The sequence below is a fragment of the Theropithecus gelada genome, chromosome 20 (genome assembly GCF_003255815.1).
Source record: "Theropithecus gelada isolate Dixy chromosome 20, Tgel_1.0, whole genome shotgun sequence".
NCBI classification, from domain to species: Eukaryota; Metazoa; Chordata; class Mammalia; order Primates; family Cercopithecidae; genus Theropithecus; species Theropithecus gelada.
Window position 1 is genome coordinate 72,268,806 of NC_037688.1, and position 22,259 is coordinate 72,291,064.

Here is a 22,259-nt window from a genome sequence, read left to right on the forward strand (position 1 = left end):
TCAAATAGCCAAACAAGTGGCTGTTTCCTCTGAGAGGCCTGTTTTTCACTTAACTCCTTGCCTTCCTCCCCCTACCGCATTCCCCATTTTCTCTTCTACTGAAAAAGAAAAATTAATAAAAACAGGGGCTAAAGAAAACTCAGAAGGGAAATGGGTATTAACAGACCAAAGAGAAATGTTATCCAAACCCCTCATGAGGGAGGTCTTGTCTCAGCTACATCAAGGAGCCCACTGGGGACCCCAAGTTATGTGTGATGCAGTTCTCAGAGTTTATGGGTGTATAGGAGTATATACCCTAGCCAAACAAGTTACAGATAGTTGCTTATTATGTAAGAATACTAATAAGCAAACGCTAAAAAAATCACCCCTTGGGGGAAGACGTCCAGGACTAAGACCATTCCATAGTATCCACACTGATTATACAGAAATGCCTCAATTGGTTGCCTAAAATACCTATTAGTAATAGTAGATCACCTCACTCGCTGGGTAGAAGCTATTCCCTTTTCAAACACAACTGCTAATAATCTAGTTAAGGCATTAATGGAAAATATTGTACCCAGGTTTGAAATAATAAAAAACATTGATTCACATAATGGAACTCATTTTACTGCAAATATTGTTAAAGGGCTTACTCAAACTCTAGGAATAAATTGTGAATAACATATTCCATGGCATCCACCTTCATCAAGGAAGGTAGAAAAAAATGAACCAAACTTTAAAGAATCATTTAAATTGATTTTGAAAACTTGATTGCCTTGGACCACCTGTCTCCCCATTGCCTTGCTCGGAATTCGAACTGCCCCTCAAAAAGACATTATATATTTGGTTTATCTTCTACTTTGTCTTCTCTTAGGACCCAGGGTCTCTTAGCACAAACACCACCTCTTGAGTTCCCAGTGCATCCATGTCGATCTGGAGATTATGTCCTCATCAAAAGCCAGAAAGAAGAAAAACTCAAACCAACCTGGGAGGGACCTTATCTAGTGCTCCTAGCCACTGAGACAGCAGTCTGGACCGTTAAGAAAGGGTAGACCCACCACACTCAGGTGAAAAAGGCATCACCCCCTTTGGAGTCATGGGTCATCACTCCCGGGCCAACACCTTCCAAACTAATATTCAGAAAAGCTTAACCTGTCTAATTTGCTTCCTCTTTCTTCTGTTAGCTACCCAGGAACATTTTATTATCAATGTAACCCGATCATCATTTCCTCAAACAATTACATTTGATGCTTGTCTTGTTATGCCCTGTGGGGACCTACAAACCCAAAGGTAACTAGCCTCTTTAGGGAAGTACCTTTGCCCTGGTCCTCTAGAACTCACAGAACCCACCCCTAATTTTCACCGTTGTGACCATCTAGCATAGTACTTGAAATCCTGTAGCTCTTGGGAACATTTTTATTGGACCACCCAGTACCAAGGCTGGACTTTCACGGAAGGTCCCTGTGCCGCCCTAAAGCCTTATCTCCACATCGCTAAATGAACCACCCCTTCTAATTGTCAATCCTACCAATGTAACCCAGTCCTCATCTCCACTACTGCTTCTACTTCCATTGACCCTAAGCCCACCTTAGGCTGTCTCTACGGTTTAGGAGCAAATGTTGCTGGAAGGGACCCTATAGCCTCCTTGAAATACATTTTTGTCCACCATTCTCCACCTCCTACCACTTCACCTTCCCTAAATCCACCAAATCAAATAGTGGGTGCCACTCCTCACCCCCTTCCCAATGACAAAACTAAAGTAGCTATTGTAAAAGTAAAAGATTTAGAACAGACTTTAGCAATTGAGACTCGATACCAAGAAGCAAATGCCTGCATGGAATGAACTGAATATTCTGTTAACACTCTAAACAAAAGCAGTTGTTACACTTGTGCAAATGGTAGGCCAGAGGCCCATGTTGTCCCCTTTCTACTCACATGGCCTTCAAATCAACCGGGCATGGACTGTATGGTAGCTCTCTTCTAGCACCCCACAGCCTGGGGTAATAAGTCATGCCAAGCTCTTTCTCTGTTATTCCCCGAAGTCCAGCACCCTGTAGGTCAGTCCCTGAGGGCCACCCAGTTTCCATCTTCTGATGCCAATTTTACTTTGTGTCTCTCATGACAGGGAGAAAATTGAGCCTTCCTTGGAGACCTAAAGGGATGCAGTGAGCTTAAGCCTTTCCAAGAGCTTACCAATCAGTCTGCCCTTACTCATCCTTGAGTGGATGTATGGTGGTACTGTGGTGGACCCTTACTGGACACTGCCAAACAACTGGAGCAGTACTTGCACTCTAATTCAATTGGCCATCCCTTTCACCCTGGCATTCCATCAACCAGAAAAAGGAAAAACAACACCATAAAACAAGAGAGGCCCCTCATGGATCTTTTGATTCTCACGTTTATACAGATACCATTGGAGTCCCACAAGGGGTACCAGATAAATTAAAACATGAAACTAAACAGCTGCAAGGTTTGAATCCTTGTTCTGGTGGGTAACTGTTAATAAAAACGTGGATTTGATAAATTATATCTACTATAACCAACAACAATTTGTCAATTATACTAAGGATGCCATTAAAGGAATAGCTAAGCAATTAGGGCCTACTAGCCAAATGGCCTGTGAAAACAGGATGGCACTAGATATGATACTAGCAGAAAAAGATGGAGTCTGTATCATGATAGGAACCCAATGTTGTACCTTCATCCCTAACAATACAGCCCCTGATAGAACAATCAATAAACCTCTACAAGGTCTTACCTCCTTATCTAATGAGTTAAACCAGGAATTCTGGGGTAAATGACCCTTTACAGGATGATTAGAAAGGTGGTTTGGTAAATGGAAAGGACTCACGGCTTCTATTTTTACTTCCCTCGCAATTATAGTTAGGGTACTCATTCCCACTGGCTGCTCTATCATACCCTCTATTCATGGATTAGTTCAATAAAACAATAACTTATAAAAACAGCCCCTACTGGCTGGGCACGGTGGCTCAAGCCTGTAATCCCAGCACTTTGGGAGGCCGAGGCGGGTGGATCACAAGGTCAGGAGTTTGAGAACTGCCTGGCCAAGATGTTGAAACCCTGTCTCTACTAAAAATACAAAAATTAGCAGGGCATGGCGGTGCGTGCCTGTAATCCCAGCTACTGGGGAGGCTGAGGCAGGAGAATGGCTTGAACCCAAGAGGTGGAGGTTGCAATAAACTGAGATCATGCCACTGCACTACAGCCTGGGAGACAGAGCAAGGCTCCATCTCAAAAAACAAAAACAAAAACAAAACAGACCCTACTAAAACTTCATTTCTTTTCCACCCTATTCTGACAAGCTTTTACTTCTAGACAATCAAAAAGAACAGCAAAGTCAAGACATGTTAAATAAGTTTGAAGAAGAAAATGTATAAATTCTCAGAGGGGGAAAAGTATTAGGAACAGTTTCTCTTCAAAGGGTTTCACCCCCCTAGTCCTTCATTCTATTTTGTAAGTAAGCTTTCCTGCCTTTAACACGCCCAGGCATGCCTCCATTTACCATGGTTGTAGCTGACCCACACCACCTTACTTGAAGTTGTTAGGTACAAACAATAAACTTCCTGGTTCTTTGTCCTATTCTAAATGCTAAATCTAGTCAATTGGGATCAGTTTGGATTGTACAATCCGACCCCAATTAATGGCGGGAGGACACAGAAACAGGAATGACATTAGGAATAAAAACCCCTGCTTTCCTTTGTTCAGTGTGCTCTTGCGATCATCACTGATGCAGGCAGCACCTTTCTGTGGAAGTAAATTTACCTTGCTGAGAAATCTTTTGTTTGAGTGCTCATTTTCTTTGCGACTCCGAGCTCTTGTTTTTAACATAGGCAATAACATTCAGGACATAGGCATGGGCAGAGATTTCATGACTAAAACACCAAACGCAACAGCAACAAAAGCCAAACTTGACAAATGGGATCTAATTAAACTAAAGAGATTCTGCACAGCAAAGGAAACTATCATCAGAGTGAACAGGCAACCTACAGAACGGGAGAAAATTTTTGCAATCTATCCATCTGACAAAGGGCTAATATCCACAATCTATAAAGAACTTAAATTTACAAGAAAAAAACAACCCCATCAAAAAGTGGGTGAAGGATATGAACAGACACTTCTCAAAAGAAGACATTCATGTAGCCAACAAACATATGAAAAATAGCTCATCACTGGTCATTACAGAAATGCAAATCAAAACCACAGTAAGATACTATCTCATGCCAGTTAGAATGGCGATCATTAAAAAGTCGGGAAACATATGCTGGACAGGATGTGGAGAAATAGGAATGCTTTTTATACTGTTGGTGAAAGTGTAAATTAGTTCAACCATTGTGGAAGACAGTGTGGTGATTCCTTAAGGATCTACAGAACCAGAACTACCATATGATCCAGCAATCCCATTACTGGGTATATACCCAAAGGATTATAAATCATTCTAATATAAAGACACATGCACATGTACATTTACTGCAGCACTATTTACAATAGCAAAGACTAGGAATCAACCCAAATGTCCATCAATGATAGACTGGATAAAGACAAAGTGGCATGTATATAACTTGGACTACTATGCAGTCAAAAAAAAAAAAAAAAGGAATTTGTGTACTTTGCAGTGACATGAAGCTGAAAACCATCATTCTCAGCAAACTAACACAAGAACAGAAAACTGAACACATGTTCTCACTCATAAGTAGGAGATGAACAATGAGAACATGTGGAAACAGGGAGGGGAACATCACACACCAGGGGCTGTTGGGTGGTGGGGGGCTAGGGGAGGGATAGCATTAGGAGAAATACCTAATGTAGATGACAGGTGCAACAAACCACCATGGCATGTGTATACCTATGTAATGCAACTGCACATTTTGCACATGTACCCCAGAACTTAAACTATAATTAAAAATAAGTAATTTCAACTTCGCTGTACATATTTGACACTTTTCATGATAAAATGGGGGTGGGGGAAGACAATCTTGGCAATCACCAATCCTCTTTCTGCTCCCTTTACTACAGAAATACAAGTGGCATTTACTACCTAAGGGTGTCTTCTCCAGAGACAGATTCATGGGAACACTCTAAGTAAAAACTTACTTACCTTTACACCTTCTGTCCTAGCTTGGAAATATATTCATTTCTTATAATCAAACCGCTTATATGAGTCAACTAAATTACTAAAATTCCTGTGTGTTTATACGAACCTTACAGGCTCCATTACTGGTTAACATGTTTGGTTTCAAACAATTCCTTTGAAATAATAATACTGTTTTAATACGTCTTTGAAGTTTTGCTATTTTTGCCTAGAAGAAAAAAAGAAAAGAAATACTAAGCCAGAGTGCTATATATCATATAGAGATGGAGGGTCAATTATTTGCCAAAGTAGTTGTGTAAGACTTACACATCTATCCAAATGAGAAATTCTAATATATGCAAAAGCTTGAAATAACATTTTATGCTATATATATATATATATATATATTTTTTTTTTTTTTTTGAGACAGAGTTTCGCTCTTGTTGCTCAGGCTGGAATGCAATGGTGTGATCTCGACTCACTGCAACTTCCGCCTCCCAGGTTCAAGCCATTCTCCTGCCTCAGCCTCCCAAGTAGCTGGGATTATAGGCATGTGCCATCACACCTGGCTAATTTTGTATTTTTAGTAGAGACAGGGTTTCTCCATGTTGGTCAGGCTGGTTTTGAACTCCCGACCTCAGGTGATCCACCTGCCTCTGCCTCCAACGGTGCTGGGATTACAGGCATGAGCCGCCATGCCCAGCCTATGCTTCTATAATATTAAAGTTAAGGAACACAAAAATTTCAAACTTCGGCCGGGCGCAGTGGCTCACGCCTGTAATCCCAGCACTTTCGGAGGCCAAGGCGGGCGGATCACTTGAGGTCAGGAGTTTGAAACCAGCCAGACCAACATGGAGAAACCCCATCCCTACTAAAAATACAAAAAATTAGCTGGATGTAGTGGCAGGGGCCTGTAATCCCAGCTACTCGGGAGGCTGAGGCACGACACCTGCTTGAACCTGGGAGGTGGAGGTTGCAGTGAGCCGAGATCATGCCACTGCACTCCAGCCCAGGTGACAGAGTAAGACTCTGTTTTTTTTTTTGTTTTGTTTTTTAAAAAAAAAAGGCCCCGGGCAGTAGCTCACGTCTGGAATCCCAGCACTTTGGGAGGCCAAGGCAGGTACATCACGAGGTCAGGAGATTGAGACCATCATGGCTAACACAGTGAAACCCGTCTCTACTAAAAATACAAAAAAATTAGCCAGGCGTGGTGGCAGGCGCCTGTAGTCCCAGCTACTGGGACTTGCAGTCCAGAGCTTGCAGTGAGCTGAGATCGCACCACTACACTCCAGCCTGGGAGACTGAGCAAGACTCCATCTCAAACAAACAAACAAAACAAAACTTCTAACTGGTCTACAATAAAATTAATGTGGGTAAAAATATCAGTTAGCAAGTAATCCTAGAAGAGGAAAACAAAAAGTAAAAAAAAGTTTGAAACAGGTTATATGAGTTCTAATAAAGGATATATTTAGATTTAAAAGAAACTGCCTATGTAATTTTTTTGTTTTGTTTTTTGAGATGGAGTCTTGCTGTCAACAGACTGGAGTGCAGTGGTGCAATCTCAGGTCACTGCAACATCTGCCTCCCTGGTTCAAGCAATGCTCCTGCCTCAGCCTCCCAAGTAGCTGGGACTACAGGCACATGCCACCATGCCCAACTAATTTTTGTATTTTTAGTAGAGACTGGGTTTCACCATGTTGTCCAGGATGGTCTCGATCTCTTGACCTTGTGATCCACCCGCCTTGGCCTCCCAAAGTGCTGGCATTACAGGCATGAGCCACTGCGCCCGGCCAAAATTGCCTAAGTATTAAGCCTGTCAATTGACACAGAATGCCTAACAGTTCTATGAATATTTCTCAAAAGCCAATATTGCTAAGCTATAATAAATTACATTGTCTATGATATGTTCTTACATTAGGCTAATGGCCAGGAATCAGGTATGTCTTCCCTTACTGTTTTCCTTTACGAATATGAAAAATACCACCAAATTCTTCCTTTTAAAAGGACTCAAATGGGCCAGGTGTGGTGACTCACACCTGTAGTCCCAGCACTCTGCGGGGCTGAGGCTAGAGAATCACTTGAGCTCAGGAGTTTGAGGGCAGCCTGGGCAACTGGTAAAACCTCATTTCTACAAAAAAATCCCCAAAATTAGCAGGGCATGGTGCTGTGCGCCTGTAGTCCCAGCTACTCTGGAGACTGAGGTGGGAGGACTGCTTGAGCTCAGGAGGCAGAGGCTGCAGTGAGCCACCGTACTGCAGCCTGAGCAACAGAGCAAGAACACCCCCCACTCCCCTAAAAAGGACTAAAATGAAATCAAAACTTACCAAGAGTTTATCAGCTATTCCTTCATGTTTATTTCTGCACTCTGTCTTCCCAATGCGTTGGTTCAATTCTTTCAGTTTCTTATCAAATAGTTCGTAATTTATACTATAGATCTCCTGTTGAATCAAATGTCTGACCTAGAATTTTAAAATAAAAACCAAAACACCTCACGTTTCAAATTTAAAAGCAATTTTACTTTCTACTTAAAAAAAAAGCCATGCTCTTTTCCAGATTTACTATAACCAATTATAGTTTATTTATTTATATTTGTATGTTCATATAACTATACCAGTAAGTTTTATAAAACTTGAATATTAAACTCAGAACACACCCAATATTTAAGTATACTGGACATGTTAGAAATTAAATTTATTCTCATAATGCTAACTTTAGTTTCCTAGAGTTCCACTTGAATTCCATATTATACATTATAGAAACAATTAAAAGACTATATACCATTTATATTTTTTAATGTCTATAACTCCTAGTTAGTATTCCACATAAAGGAACTCTACTTATCTGAAAACCAGAGCCTGATGAAAATGGTTGGTCTGTAGTAGATATAGAACAAATTACACAAGTGTGAGACTGGACATTACCACTAATGAGCTACCTTTAGTCAGTCGCATTATTTTTGAGCTTCATTTTCCTTCTTGACAAATGAGTAGATAATATAATAAATGTTGAACAAGCGATACTCAAAGGATTTTTATAGGAACATAAAGTAATACGCAAAAGAGTACCATAAAATAAAAAACACTGAATTGATATGAAAGAAATAAATATGCAAGATAATCACCACCACTACCATAACTTTTTAGGGCGTGGCTTTCTTATTGTTAAAATTTAAATATCAATCAGCTGGTTAGCTCAGCTAGTTAGAGCATGGTGCTAAAACTGAAAGAAGGGTACAATAGCTCATGCCTGTAATCCCAACACTCTGGGAGGCCGAGGTGGGCAGATCACGAGCTCAGGAGTTGAAGACCAGCCTGACCAACAGGGTGAAACCCCGACTCTACTAAAAATACAAAAATTAGCCAGGCATTGTGGCAGGCGACTATAGTCCTAGCTACTCAGGAGGCTGAGACAGGAGAACTGCTTGAACCCGGGAGGTGGAGGTTTCAGTGAGCCGAGATCACGCCACTGTACTCCAGCCTGGGTGACTGAGCAAGACTCCATCTCAGAAAAAAAAAAAAAAAAAAAAAATTAGGGGGGAAGCCAAGGACAATTATGTAGTTACCAATGTTATCTGGCATCATGCATGCCGTTCTAACAAATCGTAGTAGTTATAATATGAAAAATTAACAAACTTCATTATCTTTTTTTTTTGAAAACAGACTGGCCCATTTTCAGGGAGAATAATTTCAATGCCACTGATAGGACCAGCTCTGCTGAGCCATACATTGAAAATAACTTCAATGCCACTGATATGAGCAGCTCTGCTGAACCATACATTCAGAAACATTCACTGTAGTTTTTTACTCAGTGTGTATCCTTCTGGTAAGCAATTTTCATCACAGTGTATGTAGTCTTTGTTAATATGACCTGCTATGCTACATTTAAAGTATTTAAAATATTTACATATTTTTTCCTCCAGTATCTTGCTTCACGATGCTCAAAACAGAACACATAGTTCCCACGTTAAACTCTTATATTGATATCACCTGGATGATTATATTCTTTAATTTTGATCATTCCCAAGGCTCTTCCTTCCTGTTTCCAAGCGTTCTTACTCTTCAACATTGTCTACTTGATCTCTTCTCTAATGCTTGCTTCACTAACATTTCTTCCATGGTTTCTCTACATTATTAGACATGATTGTCACTTTACTTTCGTAACTTTTAAACAGGTGAGCAAATGAATGTGCTCAAAATGTATTATGTTTAAAAAAAGGCTTAGAAACACATATTATTATTATTATTATTTTTGAGACAGAGTCTTAATCTGTTGCTCAGGCTACAATGCAGTGGCGTGATCCCAGCTCACTGCAACCTCCACCCACCAGGTTCAAGTGATTCTCCTGCCTCAGCCTCCCTAGTAGCTGAGACTACAGGCATGCCCCACGATGCCCAGCTAATTTTTATATTTAGCCGAGACAGAGTTTCGCCATTGTTGGCCAGGTTGGTCTTGAACTCCTGACCTCAAGTGATCCACCCGCCTTGGCCTCCCAAAGTGCTAGGATTACAGGCATGAGCCACCATGTCCAGCCAATACTATTATTTTTACCGATGACCATTACCTATTATTCGTGTGGTGTTTTATGATCACATGTTTGTTAGTTCACTGGCTGGGTTCAATATGTGAAGCTCATACCCACATGAATCTTGGAGAAACAGATCTAAATGTTTTGATCGTGGAGACACTGTTTTGTACAGTGTTTCTCTAACAGTGTTCCTCATCCTTGGTGAGGAACAATCACAGGGAATGGTTGTTAAAATCAAATTCCTAGGCCCCATCCTGGATCCACCAAACACAATCTTTTGGAAAGGAGCCTGGAAAGTTGTATACTAAACAGTTACTACAAATTGTTTTTATCAGGTACGTTTGAGAAAGCAGTAGTCTAAAACAACAGTCTTCAACTATGAGTTCAAGAAACCACAATTTAAACAAGTACTCCCTGGTGGTTCAGATTGGGACAGGTCCTTAAATTTGATCATTTTAGACTAAGTACCCACCATGGGGTAACTCCTGTCGGTTAGACTATACATTTGTTCTAATTTAATGGTAATGTTCCTTATACAGAAGGAAGACACAATAACCTCCATCAAATACCTCATAAATGTTTTTACCAATGGTAATGTGCCCATGAACAGGGAATCAGATTGAAGTCTTGGTTTCAAAGTGGAGATGGCAGCCAAACTGGCCTGAAGTTTGCAGAAAGTATAAACTTATCTCCAATCTGTGCCAACTTTCTGAGATAGTGGGTAGAGTGAATAACTTAAGACTGTAAAGGAAAAACCCTTTCTCTTCAGTAATTTAACTGGAATTAACCAGGCCATGCTCCTTATGAAACCTCAAAAGGCTAAGAAACGATCACTGTAGGACTCTTTCAGTAGGGGAGAACAATGTCAGAATGATGGGGAGGGCTATCTCATTGAGATTCAAACAAAGTAAACATATAGATATGGTTTAGAGAGATAACTGTTTGGACAGGAATAAGAAGTGAGGAAAAGCTAGCTATTTAGAGATGGTTATGTACACATCAGAACTTACTTCTGGCTGGGTGTGGGGGTCACACCTGTAATCCCAGCACTTTGGGAGGCCGAGGCGGGCGGATCACTTGAGATCAGCAGTTCAAGACCAGCCTGGCCAACATGGCAAAACCTGTCTCTACTAAAAATACACACAAAAAATTAGCTGGGCATGCTAGTGCACACCTGTAGTCCCAACTACTCAGGAGGGGGAGGTAGCACTGAGCCAAGACTGTGCCACTGCACTCCAGTCTGGGTGACAAAGTGAGATTCTGCCTCAAACAAATGAGCAAACAGAAACTTCTCACTTCAGCTACTAATTACTGGAAACAAGACACAGCTGGAATCCCCAACCTTCTTCTTGAATAACATGGTCCTTAGGGCTAGGATCTATGCTTACCATACTTCTACTCTTTCCCTGCCAACAACAGAACACTTACATATTTTTTATTGTGTCTCCTTTGCTCTTCTTTGAAGAAAACCAAAAGGTAGACCGGGAAAAACTGCCGACTCACCCTTTAAGCTGGTTCTGCATAAGTCTTTCTCTTTATTTTCCCTTACTATTAGGTGAAGAATACACATTCATAGTATATGTAACTATGTAATTGTAATGGTCTGTTTTCAAAAGTAGTGTTTCTGTTTCTGAAACAGTTGCAGGGCAGTTTGGATGGGGACATTTTGGTCCATTACAGCTGGGAGACATTAGTCTACCACATAATGATTTATAGTGGTGGCATTCTAGTGGTAGTGAAATAGGAAAACATGGTCATCAAAACGCGTCCTGAGTATAGCCATTCTACTAGAACTGAAACACGCTACACTTCAGCTAAAAATTGATCAGACACATATTGAGACTGTAGTACAATGAGGTAAAATGAGGCCACAATGAAAGCAAGAAGTGTATTTAATGATGCTATAAAGCAAAATGTCAGATAATGCACCATATCCGTTTAAGTTTGGAAAATAGGGCAAGGAAACCTGAATGCAGAGGGACTTGGCAATGGACTTTCAGGTTGAGTCTTCTGGGTTGTGGTGAGATCTACAAACGGATATAGCTGCAGATCTAAGAACCCCATGACTAGTACAAAAGACACTGGATTGTTTAACAAAGCTGAAGGTCATGCAGTGTCTGACTTACAGACAAATCTGAGTGTAATACTGACTGAAAGCCCATTCTCTTTTTGCAACAGGACTCTACCTACACATGATCCCTAGGTTATTCTGCATGAGAGCATTTTCAAGAAACCAGAGCTGTTTGGTGATGTAAATAATTCTCTCTCCCCAGTCTGTCTGATAACTTGGCTTTCACATACCAGCTTTGCATCAAGTCAAAGTTGTCTGTGTTATGTCATTGTGGAGACCAGATAATTAACTTTTACCATGTTTTACTAATCAAAAGTAAAAGTTTTATTTAAGCCCCAATATTTTACCTGTTCCAGGAATGCTGTTTGCCTTTCCAAACTTACACAAATATTTTCAGTAATTTGCTCTGAAGTTTTCATGCGTTTAACATTTTCTTTGTTTTCTGAAAACATTCTCTTCTTTTGATAATGGCCTTGAGGAGATGGAAAAATTAGAAAGATATTTTAAAGAAAAAAACAAGTTCATCGTGGTGGCTCATGTCTGTAATCCCAGCACTCTGGGAGGCTAAGGAGGGACGATGGCTTAAGGCCAGGAGTTCAAAACCAGCCTGGGCAACATAGTGGAAATTCATCTCTACAGAAAATTTAAAATTAGCTGGGTATGGTGGGACATGCCTGTAGTCTCAGCTACTCAGGAGGCTCAGGTGAGAGGATTGCTTGAGCCTGGGAAGTTGAGGTGGCAGTGAGCACCTCGACCACTGCACTCCAGCCTGGGCAACACAGTGAGACCCCGTTTCAAGGAAGAAAAAAAGAGAAGGAAATAGGAATTCTCTAACTTAGAGACCCTCTGAGCAAATGGAAAAACTAAAATGTGACACTGCAGCATTTTTTAGAATGTTCAACTGAATAAAAACATACCCACAAACTAATCTTAAAAAAAATGAGTTATCTTAGGTAGGGTTCTGGTCTCCAATTCAATACAAATATACGAACAAAAACTTAACAAATTATGGCATTTAATTCTCTATTTATAGTGACTTAAGTGGTTCTACGTTATTTTATATAAAGGTACTCTTTTTTCATTTTGAGAAGGAGTCTCGCTCTTGTCGCCCACACTACAGTGAAGTGGCACGATCTCCGCTCAATGCAACTTCCGCCCCTCCAGGTTCAAGCAATTCTCCTGTCTCAGTCTCCCGAGTAGCTGGGATAATAGGTGCCCGCCACCATGCCTGGCTAATTTTTTTCGTATTTTTAGTAGAGACGGGGTTTCGCCATGTTGGCCAGGTTGATCTTGAACTCCTGACCTCAGATGATCCACCTGCCTTGTCCTCCCAAAGTGCTGGGATTATAGTTGCTAGGCACAGTGCGTGTTTTTTTTTTTTTTTTTTTTTTTTTAAGAGACAAGGTCTTGGATCTGTTGCCCAGGCTGGTCTGGAGAGCTTAAGCGATCCTCCTGCCTTGGCCTTCCAAAGTGCTGCGATTACAGGCATGAGCCACCGCACCCAGCCAGTCGTATTATACATATTTTAAATAGATGATACTGTTATTATTTTTAAGTAATTTTAAATTCATCTTGTTAAAAGACCATTCTGTAATCTGGACAAGAACACAATATTTATAGCATTAAATCAGTTTTTTTCTATTTCATTAACAAAACACCCTACTTCAAATGAAATTCACTTTTGCTATTTTAATGATGTTATAACCCAAGGACTTCATTTTACTATTTGGGGTGCTTCTCTTTCTCTACATACACATATATACACGTGTGAATATATTATCTATCATCTTATACTTAGCATGTGATTTACAGGTCAATTCTACAGAAAGAAATAGGGTTGGCTGGGTGCGGTGGCTCACGCCTGTAATCCCAGCACTTTGGGAGGCAAAGGCGGGTGGATCACGAGGTCAGGAGTTCGAGACCAGCATGACCAACACGGTGAAACCCCATCTCTACTAAAAATACAAAAAATACAAAAAAAACAAAAAAAAACAAAAAAAAACCACTTAGACAGGCGTAGTGGTGCCCACCTGTAATCCCAGCTACTCAGGAGGCTGAGGCAGGAGAATCACTTGAACCTGGGAGGTGGGGGTTGCAGTGAGCCGAGACTGTGCCACTGCACTCCAGCCTGGGCGACAGAGCAAGACTCCGTCTCAAAAAAGAAAAAGAAAAGAAAAAAAAGAAAGAAATAGGGTTACCAACAATTTTTAAAACCCACTCTCCTTAAACTAGCCTCCTTCTTAATCTAATAAAACTTCAAAATAAGAAGAGATGTATATGAAATGAACCAAATAATTGCTATAAACCACCTTTTGATATTTTGTACTTAAGGAAAAGTGATCGATTCCTTCTTTGCAATAATTACCCTTTTAATATAGTGGATACCTGTCCCCCACCTCACCAAGAATGGTTCAGAAACAAGATACTGTGATATTGTTGTCACCATTTACCTTTTTCCTGTCTATATTCTACTTGTTCATATATTTGAGACTTTAAAATACCCCAAGGAAAACTGACTATTTTAATTTTTCTAAAAGGTGCATAAGTATATACTTACTGTTGTTATTAGTGTCAAGTGATGACTGCCATGTTGAGTCTGCACTTTCACAATTTGAAATACTGGAAGGACAGGGTCTACTACACTCATTGGTTTTCAAAATGTCATCAGCACAGTGGTTAGAAGTGACTGAATTCACTAAATTAGGTGTTTTCTCAACAGGCACAAAACCTGACTCTTCTGAACATAAAATGTTGTCACCTTGCTTTTTACCATGTGATTCTGAATTGGAGTTTGTTTCTAAATGGAAAACCATCTGGTCAGTTTTATCATCCACGGTACTGGTTACTGTAGACTCTGGCATCTGAACACCACCACTCAATACACTGGGTGGACAGCAACTGGACTTCAGACTACAAGCCCCTTCATGCTCAAAAAGGGATCTTGTTACATTTGTCTGACACTCAGAATCATTTTCAGAAGTGTTCAGTGAATCTTTTGCCTCTTCTATGAAGACTTTGCTGGGGGAATCTGTTGTTTTACTTGGCTTTTGGTCCGAACCAACAACTTGTTCCAATTTTGTTTCTGAATGAATGATTTCTTCTACTGCTTTTATGCAATTCTGAGAGAATACGTTACTTTTCTCTGATATTGAATTTTTATTAGAGTCCAGTGAGGATGCACCATTTTCAGAAGGGCTACATTTGGTAGTTATGACACTAGGACTGAAACGCTGATTACCACTTGGAACATTACTCCCAATTGCTGCTGTTTTCAGTGCTTCAACATTCCTGGACTTATTCAGCATCTCTACTTGCTTCCGGCAACTTAGGGGCATTGTTTTTTTTGCTTTTAATATCTTCCGTTTAATTCTATCTGGACTTGCCATCTTTCATATCCTGGAATTCAAGACATCATATTTAAGTGCATTCCTCTAGTGAATAAAAGTTATTTACTACTGAAATAAAGTTATTTATTTAGAATATTAAAATAACATTGATACTGTCTCTCCAGATAATCACCTTAATGAAAATTATATCCATTTTCATGTTACTGAAAACAGAAATCATTTCTATTGTTTCTATAAATCAAAACTATATAAATTCAAAATCTGTATTGCTAGTAAGCCTCTACCTGATAGTTTTATCTAGCCACTTCTTGTTGTATCACCTCAGTGCCATAACCATTCACTATTTACTCATCAAGGTAAGTCAGAGTTTAAATAATCTAAAGATTAAATTGTACTAATTCATAAAAACAAAAAAAAAAGTTTTGTATAAAACATTCCATTTTCTATACATAATGGCATCTGTTTAAGATTTCCTAATGTTCAAGTTTCTAAAATAAATGTGGCCGGGTGTGGTGGCTCATGCCTGTAATCCCAGCACTTTGGGAGGCTGAGGCGGAAGAATTATTTGCAGTCAGGAGTTCGAGACCAGTCTGGCCAACGTGATGAAACCCTGTCTCTACTAAAAATACAAAAATTAGCCAGGCATGGTGGCATGCACCTGTAATCCCAAGCTACTTGGGAGGCTGAGGCACAAGAATCACTTGAACCTGGGAGGTGGACGTTGCAGTGAGCCAACATCGCCCCACTGTACTCCAGCCTGGGCAACAGGGTGAGATGGTCTCAAAAAAAATAAAATAAAATAAAATAAGCACTAAGATACCTAACATTCCAGCTTAAATAAACAAGCCAACTAACCGGGCGCAGTGGCTCACGCCTGTAATCCTAGCACTTTGGGATGCTAAGGTAGGTGGATCACCTGAGGTCTGGAGTTCAGGCCAGCCTGGCCAACAGGGCAAAACACCATCTCTATTAAAAATACAAAACTTAGCAGGGCGTGGTGGCACATGCCTGTAATCCCACCTTCTGGGAGGCTGAGGCAAGTGAATCACTTGAACTCAGGAGGCAGAGGTTGCAGTGAGCCAAGATAGTGCCACTGTACCCCAGCCTGGGCTACAGAGCGAGACTCTGTCTTAAACAAACAAACAAACCTGATATGTATACTAAATAAATCCAGAAAAACAGAAGAACACTCTTCATTAAGACCCTAATGTGCCTATATAATTATATTTTTCCTATAGGACTGTGTATTATTTGATTGTCTCTTCGTGAATACAATTCTTGCATTATTTTCCAAAGAAAATGAACAAATCAAATCTTTTCTCTAGCATGGTTTAATGATGTATTTGCTAAAACTGATAATCATGATGCATAAAACTAGCAGCTTTACCTGAAGACACTGCTACAGTTTTGTGTCCTACAAATAAAAACATTCTTATATTATTTTAAAGGGAGAATTCAACCAGGTGTGGCACATGCCTGTGGTCCCAGCTACTGAGGAGGCTGATGCAGGAGGTTCACTTGAGCCCAGGAATTAGACACTGCCGTGATCTGTGATTGCACCACTGCACTCCAGCATGGGTGACAGAGCGAGACCTTGTCTCAAAGAAAGAAAAAGAAAAAAAAAAAAAGCAGGATTCCTATAAAAAAAAGAAAATAAAAATATGGTGAATTTATAATTGAATGTGGTATGTTGTTATTTCTGACAGGAGAAAAGTGCTGTTTTGACTGGAAATTGATGAGAACGAAATCCTATACTTAAAATTTTAAACATCAGATAATTGGGAATTTTTTCCTGATTACCTTCTGGTTTCATAAATTTCAAACTTTGGCTTCTCTAATACTCACATATTACAGGTGCCAGGCACCAGAGACCACATTCCCAACACAATCAGGTTGACAGGCTATAATTACCTACATCCAGAAATGACTCTGAATCACAAACACATCCCACTAAACACAAACAAAGCCACCAATCACAAAATGCCTGAAACCACTCTACTGCCAGCTGACACAAAGAAGAAATCAAGGTGAAGAGAGACAGGGGTCTCAAATGACTATACTTAAAATATCTTACTATTGTAAATCTGATGAAAACGTCCAACCACGCGAACATATTGTTACTATGGCCCTTCTAAGGGCCTTTGGAAAAGGCCCAAACTAGTAAAAAGTGCTGGAATTTAAGCTCTAGAGTAAAAAAGTACCTCTACATTTGATGCATACAAAAGACTTGTAATATGTGTTAATTACAAAGTATAATAAAGTGAACATCTTTGAAACACCCACAACAAATAAGTAGAATACTATCAGTAACCTGCATTTACTCATGTTTCTCCAAACAATGCCCCTTGCACCTCTTCTCCATCCTGATGAAGTTTCCTAAACTTAGTTTATAATTCTATTACTTTTTCTACAGTTTCATCATAAATGTCATATGTAAACAAATATACTGTTTAATTTTGTTGAGCAAATTATAGCTAATACTTGTTTTTTCAGTTATATGTATGTATAAAATTCATCCATGTGCTTCTGTATAGCAATAATTCATGTTCTTCTTTGCACTGTAATAATTCATTGGGCAGATATTCCAAAATTTGTTTATCTGATCATTTGTGAAAGATCTTTGGGTCACCTCCAGTTGCCTTTTTTTTTTTTTTTTTTTGAGACAGGGTCTTGCTGCTCTGTTACCCAGGCTGGAGTGCAGCATGGCTCACGGCAGCTTCAACCTCCCAGGCTCAAGCTATCCTCCCACCTCAGCCTCCTAAGAGGCTGGGATTACAGGCATGCACCACCACACTTGGCTAATTTGTAAAAAAAATTTTGTGGATATTGGGTCTTACTATGTTGCCCAGGCTAGTCTGAAACTCCTGGACTCAAGTGATCCTCATGCCTCAGCCTCCCAAAGTGCTGGGATTACATCTCCAGTTCTTGTTGATGTTCTGACACAACAACACTATTCTGAACACTTCTGTCTCAAGGTGCTTATGTGTAAGCATTTCCTGGGTGAATTTCTGGATGCTAATAAGGTATCTATGTTCAACTTTTCTTTTTTTTTTTTTTTTTTGAGACGGAGTCTCGCGCTGTCGCCCAGGCTGGAGTGCAGTGGCGCGATCTCGGCTCACTGCAAGCTCCGCCTCCTGGGTTCACGCCATTCTCCTGCCTCAGCCTCCTGAGTAGCTGGGACTACAGGCGCCCACCACCGCGCCCGGCTAATTTTTTGTATTTTTAGTAGAGACGGGGTTTCACTGTGGTCTCGATCTCCTGACCTTGTGATCCGCCCGCCTCGGCCTCCCAAAGTGCTGGGATTACAGGCGTGAGCCACCGCGCCCGGCAAGAAAGCCAGATTATTTCCTGGAGCAGTTCTACCAGTTTGCATCTATACAGTCAATATATGAGTTACCACTGAGCCACATCCTCTTGAACCCTTGGTACTGCCAGACTTGATTTTAGTCAATCTACTTGGATAAAGAATTAGCTCTCATTGTCTTAATTTGCCTTTCCCTAATTACTGTCATCTTTTCCTATGTTTATTAGCTATGTTTACTTGTCTGTAAAAATTCCTGGTTATTTCCTGCTCATGACTTCTTGGGTGTTTTTCCTCTCTCATTTTTAAAGCATACTTAACATATTATAAACCATATTCCAGCCAGGTGTGGTGGCTCACGCCTGTAATCCCAGCACTTTGGCAGGCTGAGGTGAACGGATCACCTGAGGCGAGTTCGAGACCACCCTAGCCAACAGGGTGAAACCCTGTCTCTACTAAAAACTACAAAAATTTGCTGGGCGTGGTGGCACACGCCTGTATTCCCAGCTACTTGGGAGGATGAGGCAAGAGAACCACTTGAACCCAGGAGGTGGAGGTTGTAGTGAGCTGAGATCACATCATTGTACTTTAGCCAGGGCAACAGAGTTGGACGTTGTCTTAAAAAAACAAAAACCAAAAACAATAACATATTCCTTCGTCAATCCTTTGTTATATGAGTTACAGGTGTCTTATCAGGCTCTTCCTAATTTTCATATAGTCAAATTAAATATATTTTTTTCTTTTATGGTTAAAGTTTCATCTCTCTTCCTTGTGACATCCTTCTCTACCCCATGATGTTGTGTGAAATAGTGAAGCCTACTGGTGGTAAAGAAGCCTTTCACTGATGTAAGTTATTTAAGGACATGGTGCTATACCACGGCTGTGCAATTATTACAATATACAGTAGGATTGCAGAGTGCCAGCTCAGAGTACATTATTGTTAAACTTCATAAAAAACATGAACTAAATGGTCATTAACATTACATACTTCGCAACTGGTTAAACTTACGGCTCTGAGGAGAGGTATTTCACCTGGAAAACGTCTGCATGAGAATGCTTAGGGGAGACAAGCAAAACTGCCAATAAAAGGTGCAAGTAAGTTAAATATTTCTAACTATATAGTTTGCCTATCATTGAAACTGTTTAGTGAAGTTGAATTCATTGCTGAGAATAAAAAATAACCACCCAAACTAATTGGGGATCCCTACCATCACCAGAACTCCTCTCTTCAGCCAACTTGAATTCTTTGCTGTCACATAAACCAAAACTCACAGATCTTTGAGATGGAAACACTGTCCTATAAACACACTGCAAAAGATGAATTATATTTTCTCAAGTTTTAATTATATTTTCTCAAGTCTTTTACAATTTAAGTCCTTAATCCATCTAGAATTTATTTTAGCACATAGAGGAAAGGACTTATTTTCATTTTTCCCTCAGATGTACAATTGCTTGGCTGTATCCTCACTGTTAACTTCATTTTAAAATCATAAAATAATCTAATCTGTACTTTTCATCTGTTTTATGATGATGTAAATTCTACTGAATATGATGTTGACCATCCTTTACCTTTAACTTTTTTTTTTTTTTGAGACGGAGTTTCACTCTTGTTGCCTAGGCTGGAGTGCAATGGTGCGATCTCGGCTCATCACAACCTCTGCCTCCAGGGTTCAAGTGATTCTCCTGCCTCTCGAGTGGCTGGGATTACAGGCGTGTGGCACCACGCCTGGCTAGTTTTGTATTTTTAATACAGATGGGGTTCCTCAAGGCTGGTCAGGCTGGTCTCAAACTCCCGATCTCAGGTGATTTGCCCACTTTAGCCTCCCAAAGTGCTGGGATTACAGATGTGAGCCACCACACCTGGCCTACCTTTAACATTTTTTTATCAATTTGTTTCTTGTAATACCCAAAAATTTTCATCTAATGTCTTTCAACAGAATTTAATCCATTTACATTAGTTATACATAACATATTAAAACCCTAATTTACATTATTGTTTCTATATTATTTAATATTAAGGTGTCTTTTTTTTTTTTTTTTTTAAAAAAGATCTGACTCTGCTTCACAATTGCATGGAACTGACTACCTTTAAAGATTTCTGGCTAGGCACTGTGGCTCACGCCTGTAATCCCAGCAGTTTGGGAGGCCGAGGCGGGTGGATCACTTGAGGTCAGGAGTTCAAGACCAGCCTGGCCAACATGGTGAAACCTCGTCTCTACTAAAAAAAAAAAACTTAGCCAGGCATAGTGATAGGCACCTGTAATCCCAGCTACTCAGGAGGCTGAGGTGGGATAATCACTTGAACCCGGGAGGCAGAGGTTGCAGTGAGCCAAGACTGAGCCATTGCACGCTAGCCTGGGCAACAGGAGCGAAACAGTCGCAAAAAAAAAAAAAAAAAAAAAAAAAAAAATTGATATAAACATTCATGTACAAGTTTTTATGTGGACATAATGTTTTCATGTTTCTTTGTTCTATATACCTAGCAGCAGAATTATTTGGTCATGTGGTAACTCTAGATTTAACCTTCTGAGGAACTACCAACCAAGACTGTTTTAAAAAATGTCTGGAACAACTTACACTCAAACCAGCAGTGAATGAGAGTTCCAATTTTAACACCCTTTTCACCAACACTTCTTATCTGTTTGTCTTAGTATAGTTATCCTGTTGCAACTGATGTGGTGCCTTATTGCCATTTTGATTTGCATTTACCTGATGGCTAATGATGTTGAGCATCTTTTCACATACTTCTTGGAGGCTTGTGCATCTTCTTTAGATAAATGTCTATGCAGATTCTTTGAGAATTTAAAAACTGTGTTATTTGCCTTTTTATTACTGGCTTGTAAGAGTTCCTCATATATTTTAGATTAAGTCCCTTATAAGATATAATTTACAAACTTTCCCTCATATTCTATGGATTGTCTTTCCCATTCCTTGATGGCATGCTTAGAAAACAGTGTAAAATTTTCATAAAGCATAATTTCTAAAGATTTGAAAACACATTTACATGTGTTTTTAGCAAAGATATCACAGCCTAATCCAAGGTCCTAAGAATTTTGAAGTTTTATAAGTGCTTATATTTAGGTTTTTGATCCATTTTCGTTAAGTTTTGCATATGGTGAGAGATAGGGGTCTGTTGGAAACAGGCCCCCAAATCTGGCCATAAACAGGCCCCAAAACTGGACATAAACAAAATCTCTGCAGCACTGTGACATGATTGTGATGGCTATGACGCCCACGCTGAATGTTGTTGGTTTACCAGAATAAGGGCAAGGAACGCCTGGCCCATCCAGGGCGGAAAATCCCTTAAGGTGTTCCAGAACCGAGAACAACAGCATGAGCCATCTGTGCCTTAAAGACATGGTCCTGCTGCAGATAACTAGCCAGAGCCCACCCCTTTGTTTCCCGTTTTAGTTAAATTATAATCTATAGAAACAATGCTTATCACTGGCTTGCTGTAAATAAATATGTGGATAAAACTGTGTTTGTGGCACTCAGCTAGGAAGGCTGTCAGCCCCAATTCCCACTCTGCACTCTATATTTCTATGTGTCTTTAATTCCTTTAGTGTCGCTGGGTTAGAGTCTCCATGACTGAGCCCCATATGTGGGGCTTGAACCCAGGTCGAAGGGTCGCCAGAGTGATGACTGGAGAACCTGGAACTACGCTGGAGGACACCCGAGTACTCTTAAGCAATCCCTGTGGTGAGTAAGAAGGGGAGCTTAGAAGCATCAGGATAACACAGTGGGACAAGTGTGGGCTCTGGTTCGTTCCACCTTGGAACCTTTTCACACTGATGAGGAGGAAGGAGGGTATAACAAAGTAACATAAGAGGTGACAGAGCAGGTCTGTTGATCAGCTAAAGCTAAAGCAGCAAAGGAGGGAGAGGTTTGTCCCTACCCTTCTGTACCCCCTCATTATTTTGAAGAAAAAGAGTGGCCTGACCCTCCAG

General features: G+C 40.2%; 1 protein-coding gene across 3 annotated transcripts in view; it reads right to left on the bottom strand.

Moving 5' to 3' along the window:
* ATF7IP2 (activating transcription factor 7 interacting protein 2) overlaps window positions 1–22,259 on the bottom strand; it is an 89,336-nt gene that overhangs the window by 29,980 nt on the left and 37,097 nt on the right. For all 3 annotated transcript variants that reach the window (XM_025370490.1, XM_025370492.1, XM_025370491.1), the window contains 5 exons: window positions 16,488–16,648; window positions 14,222–15,060; window positions 12,012–12,136; window positions 7,393–7,527; window positions 5,199–5,297 (listed from right to left, as the gene is read on the bottom strand). In XM_025370490.1, the coding sequence (XP_025226275.1) occupies window positions 5,199–5,297; window positions 7,393–7,527; window positions 12,012–12,136; window positions 14,222–15,050 (1,188 nt within the window). In that variant the 5' untranslated portion in view covers window positions 15,051–15,060; window positions 16,488–16,648. The remainder of the gene's footprint in view (window positions 1–5,198; window positions 5,298–7,392; window positions 7,528–12,011; window positions 12,137–14,221; window positions 15,061–16,487; window positions 16,649–22,259) is intronic.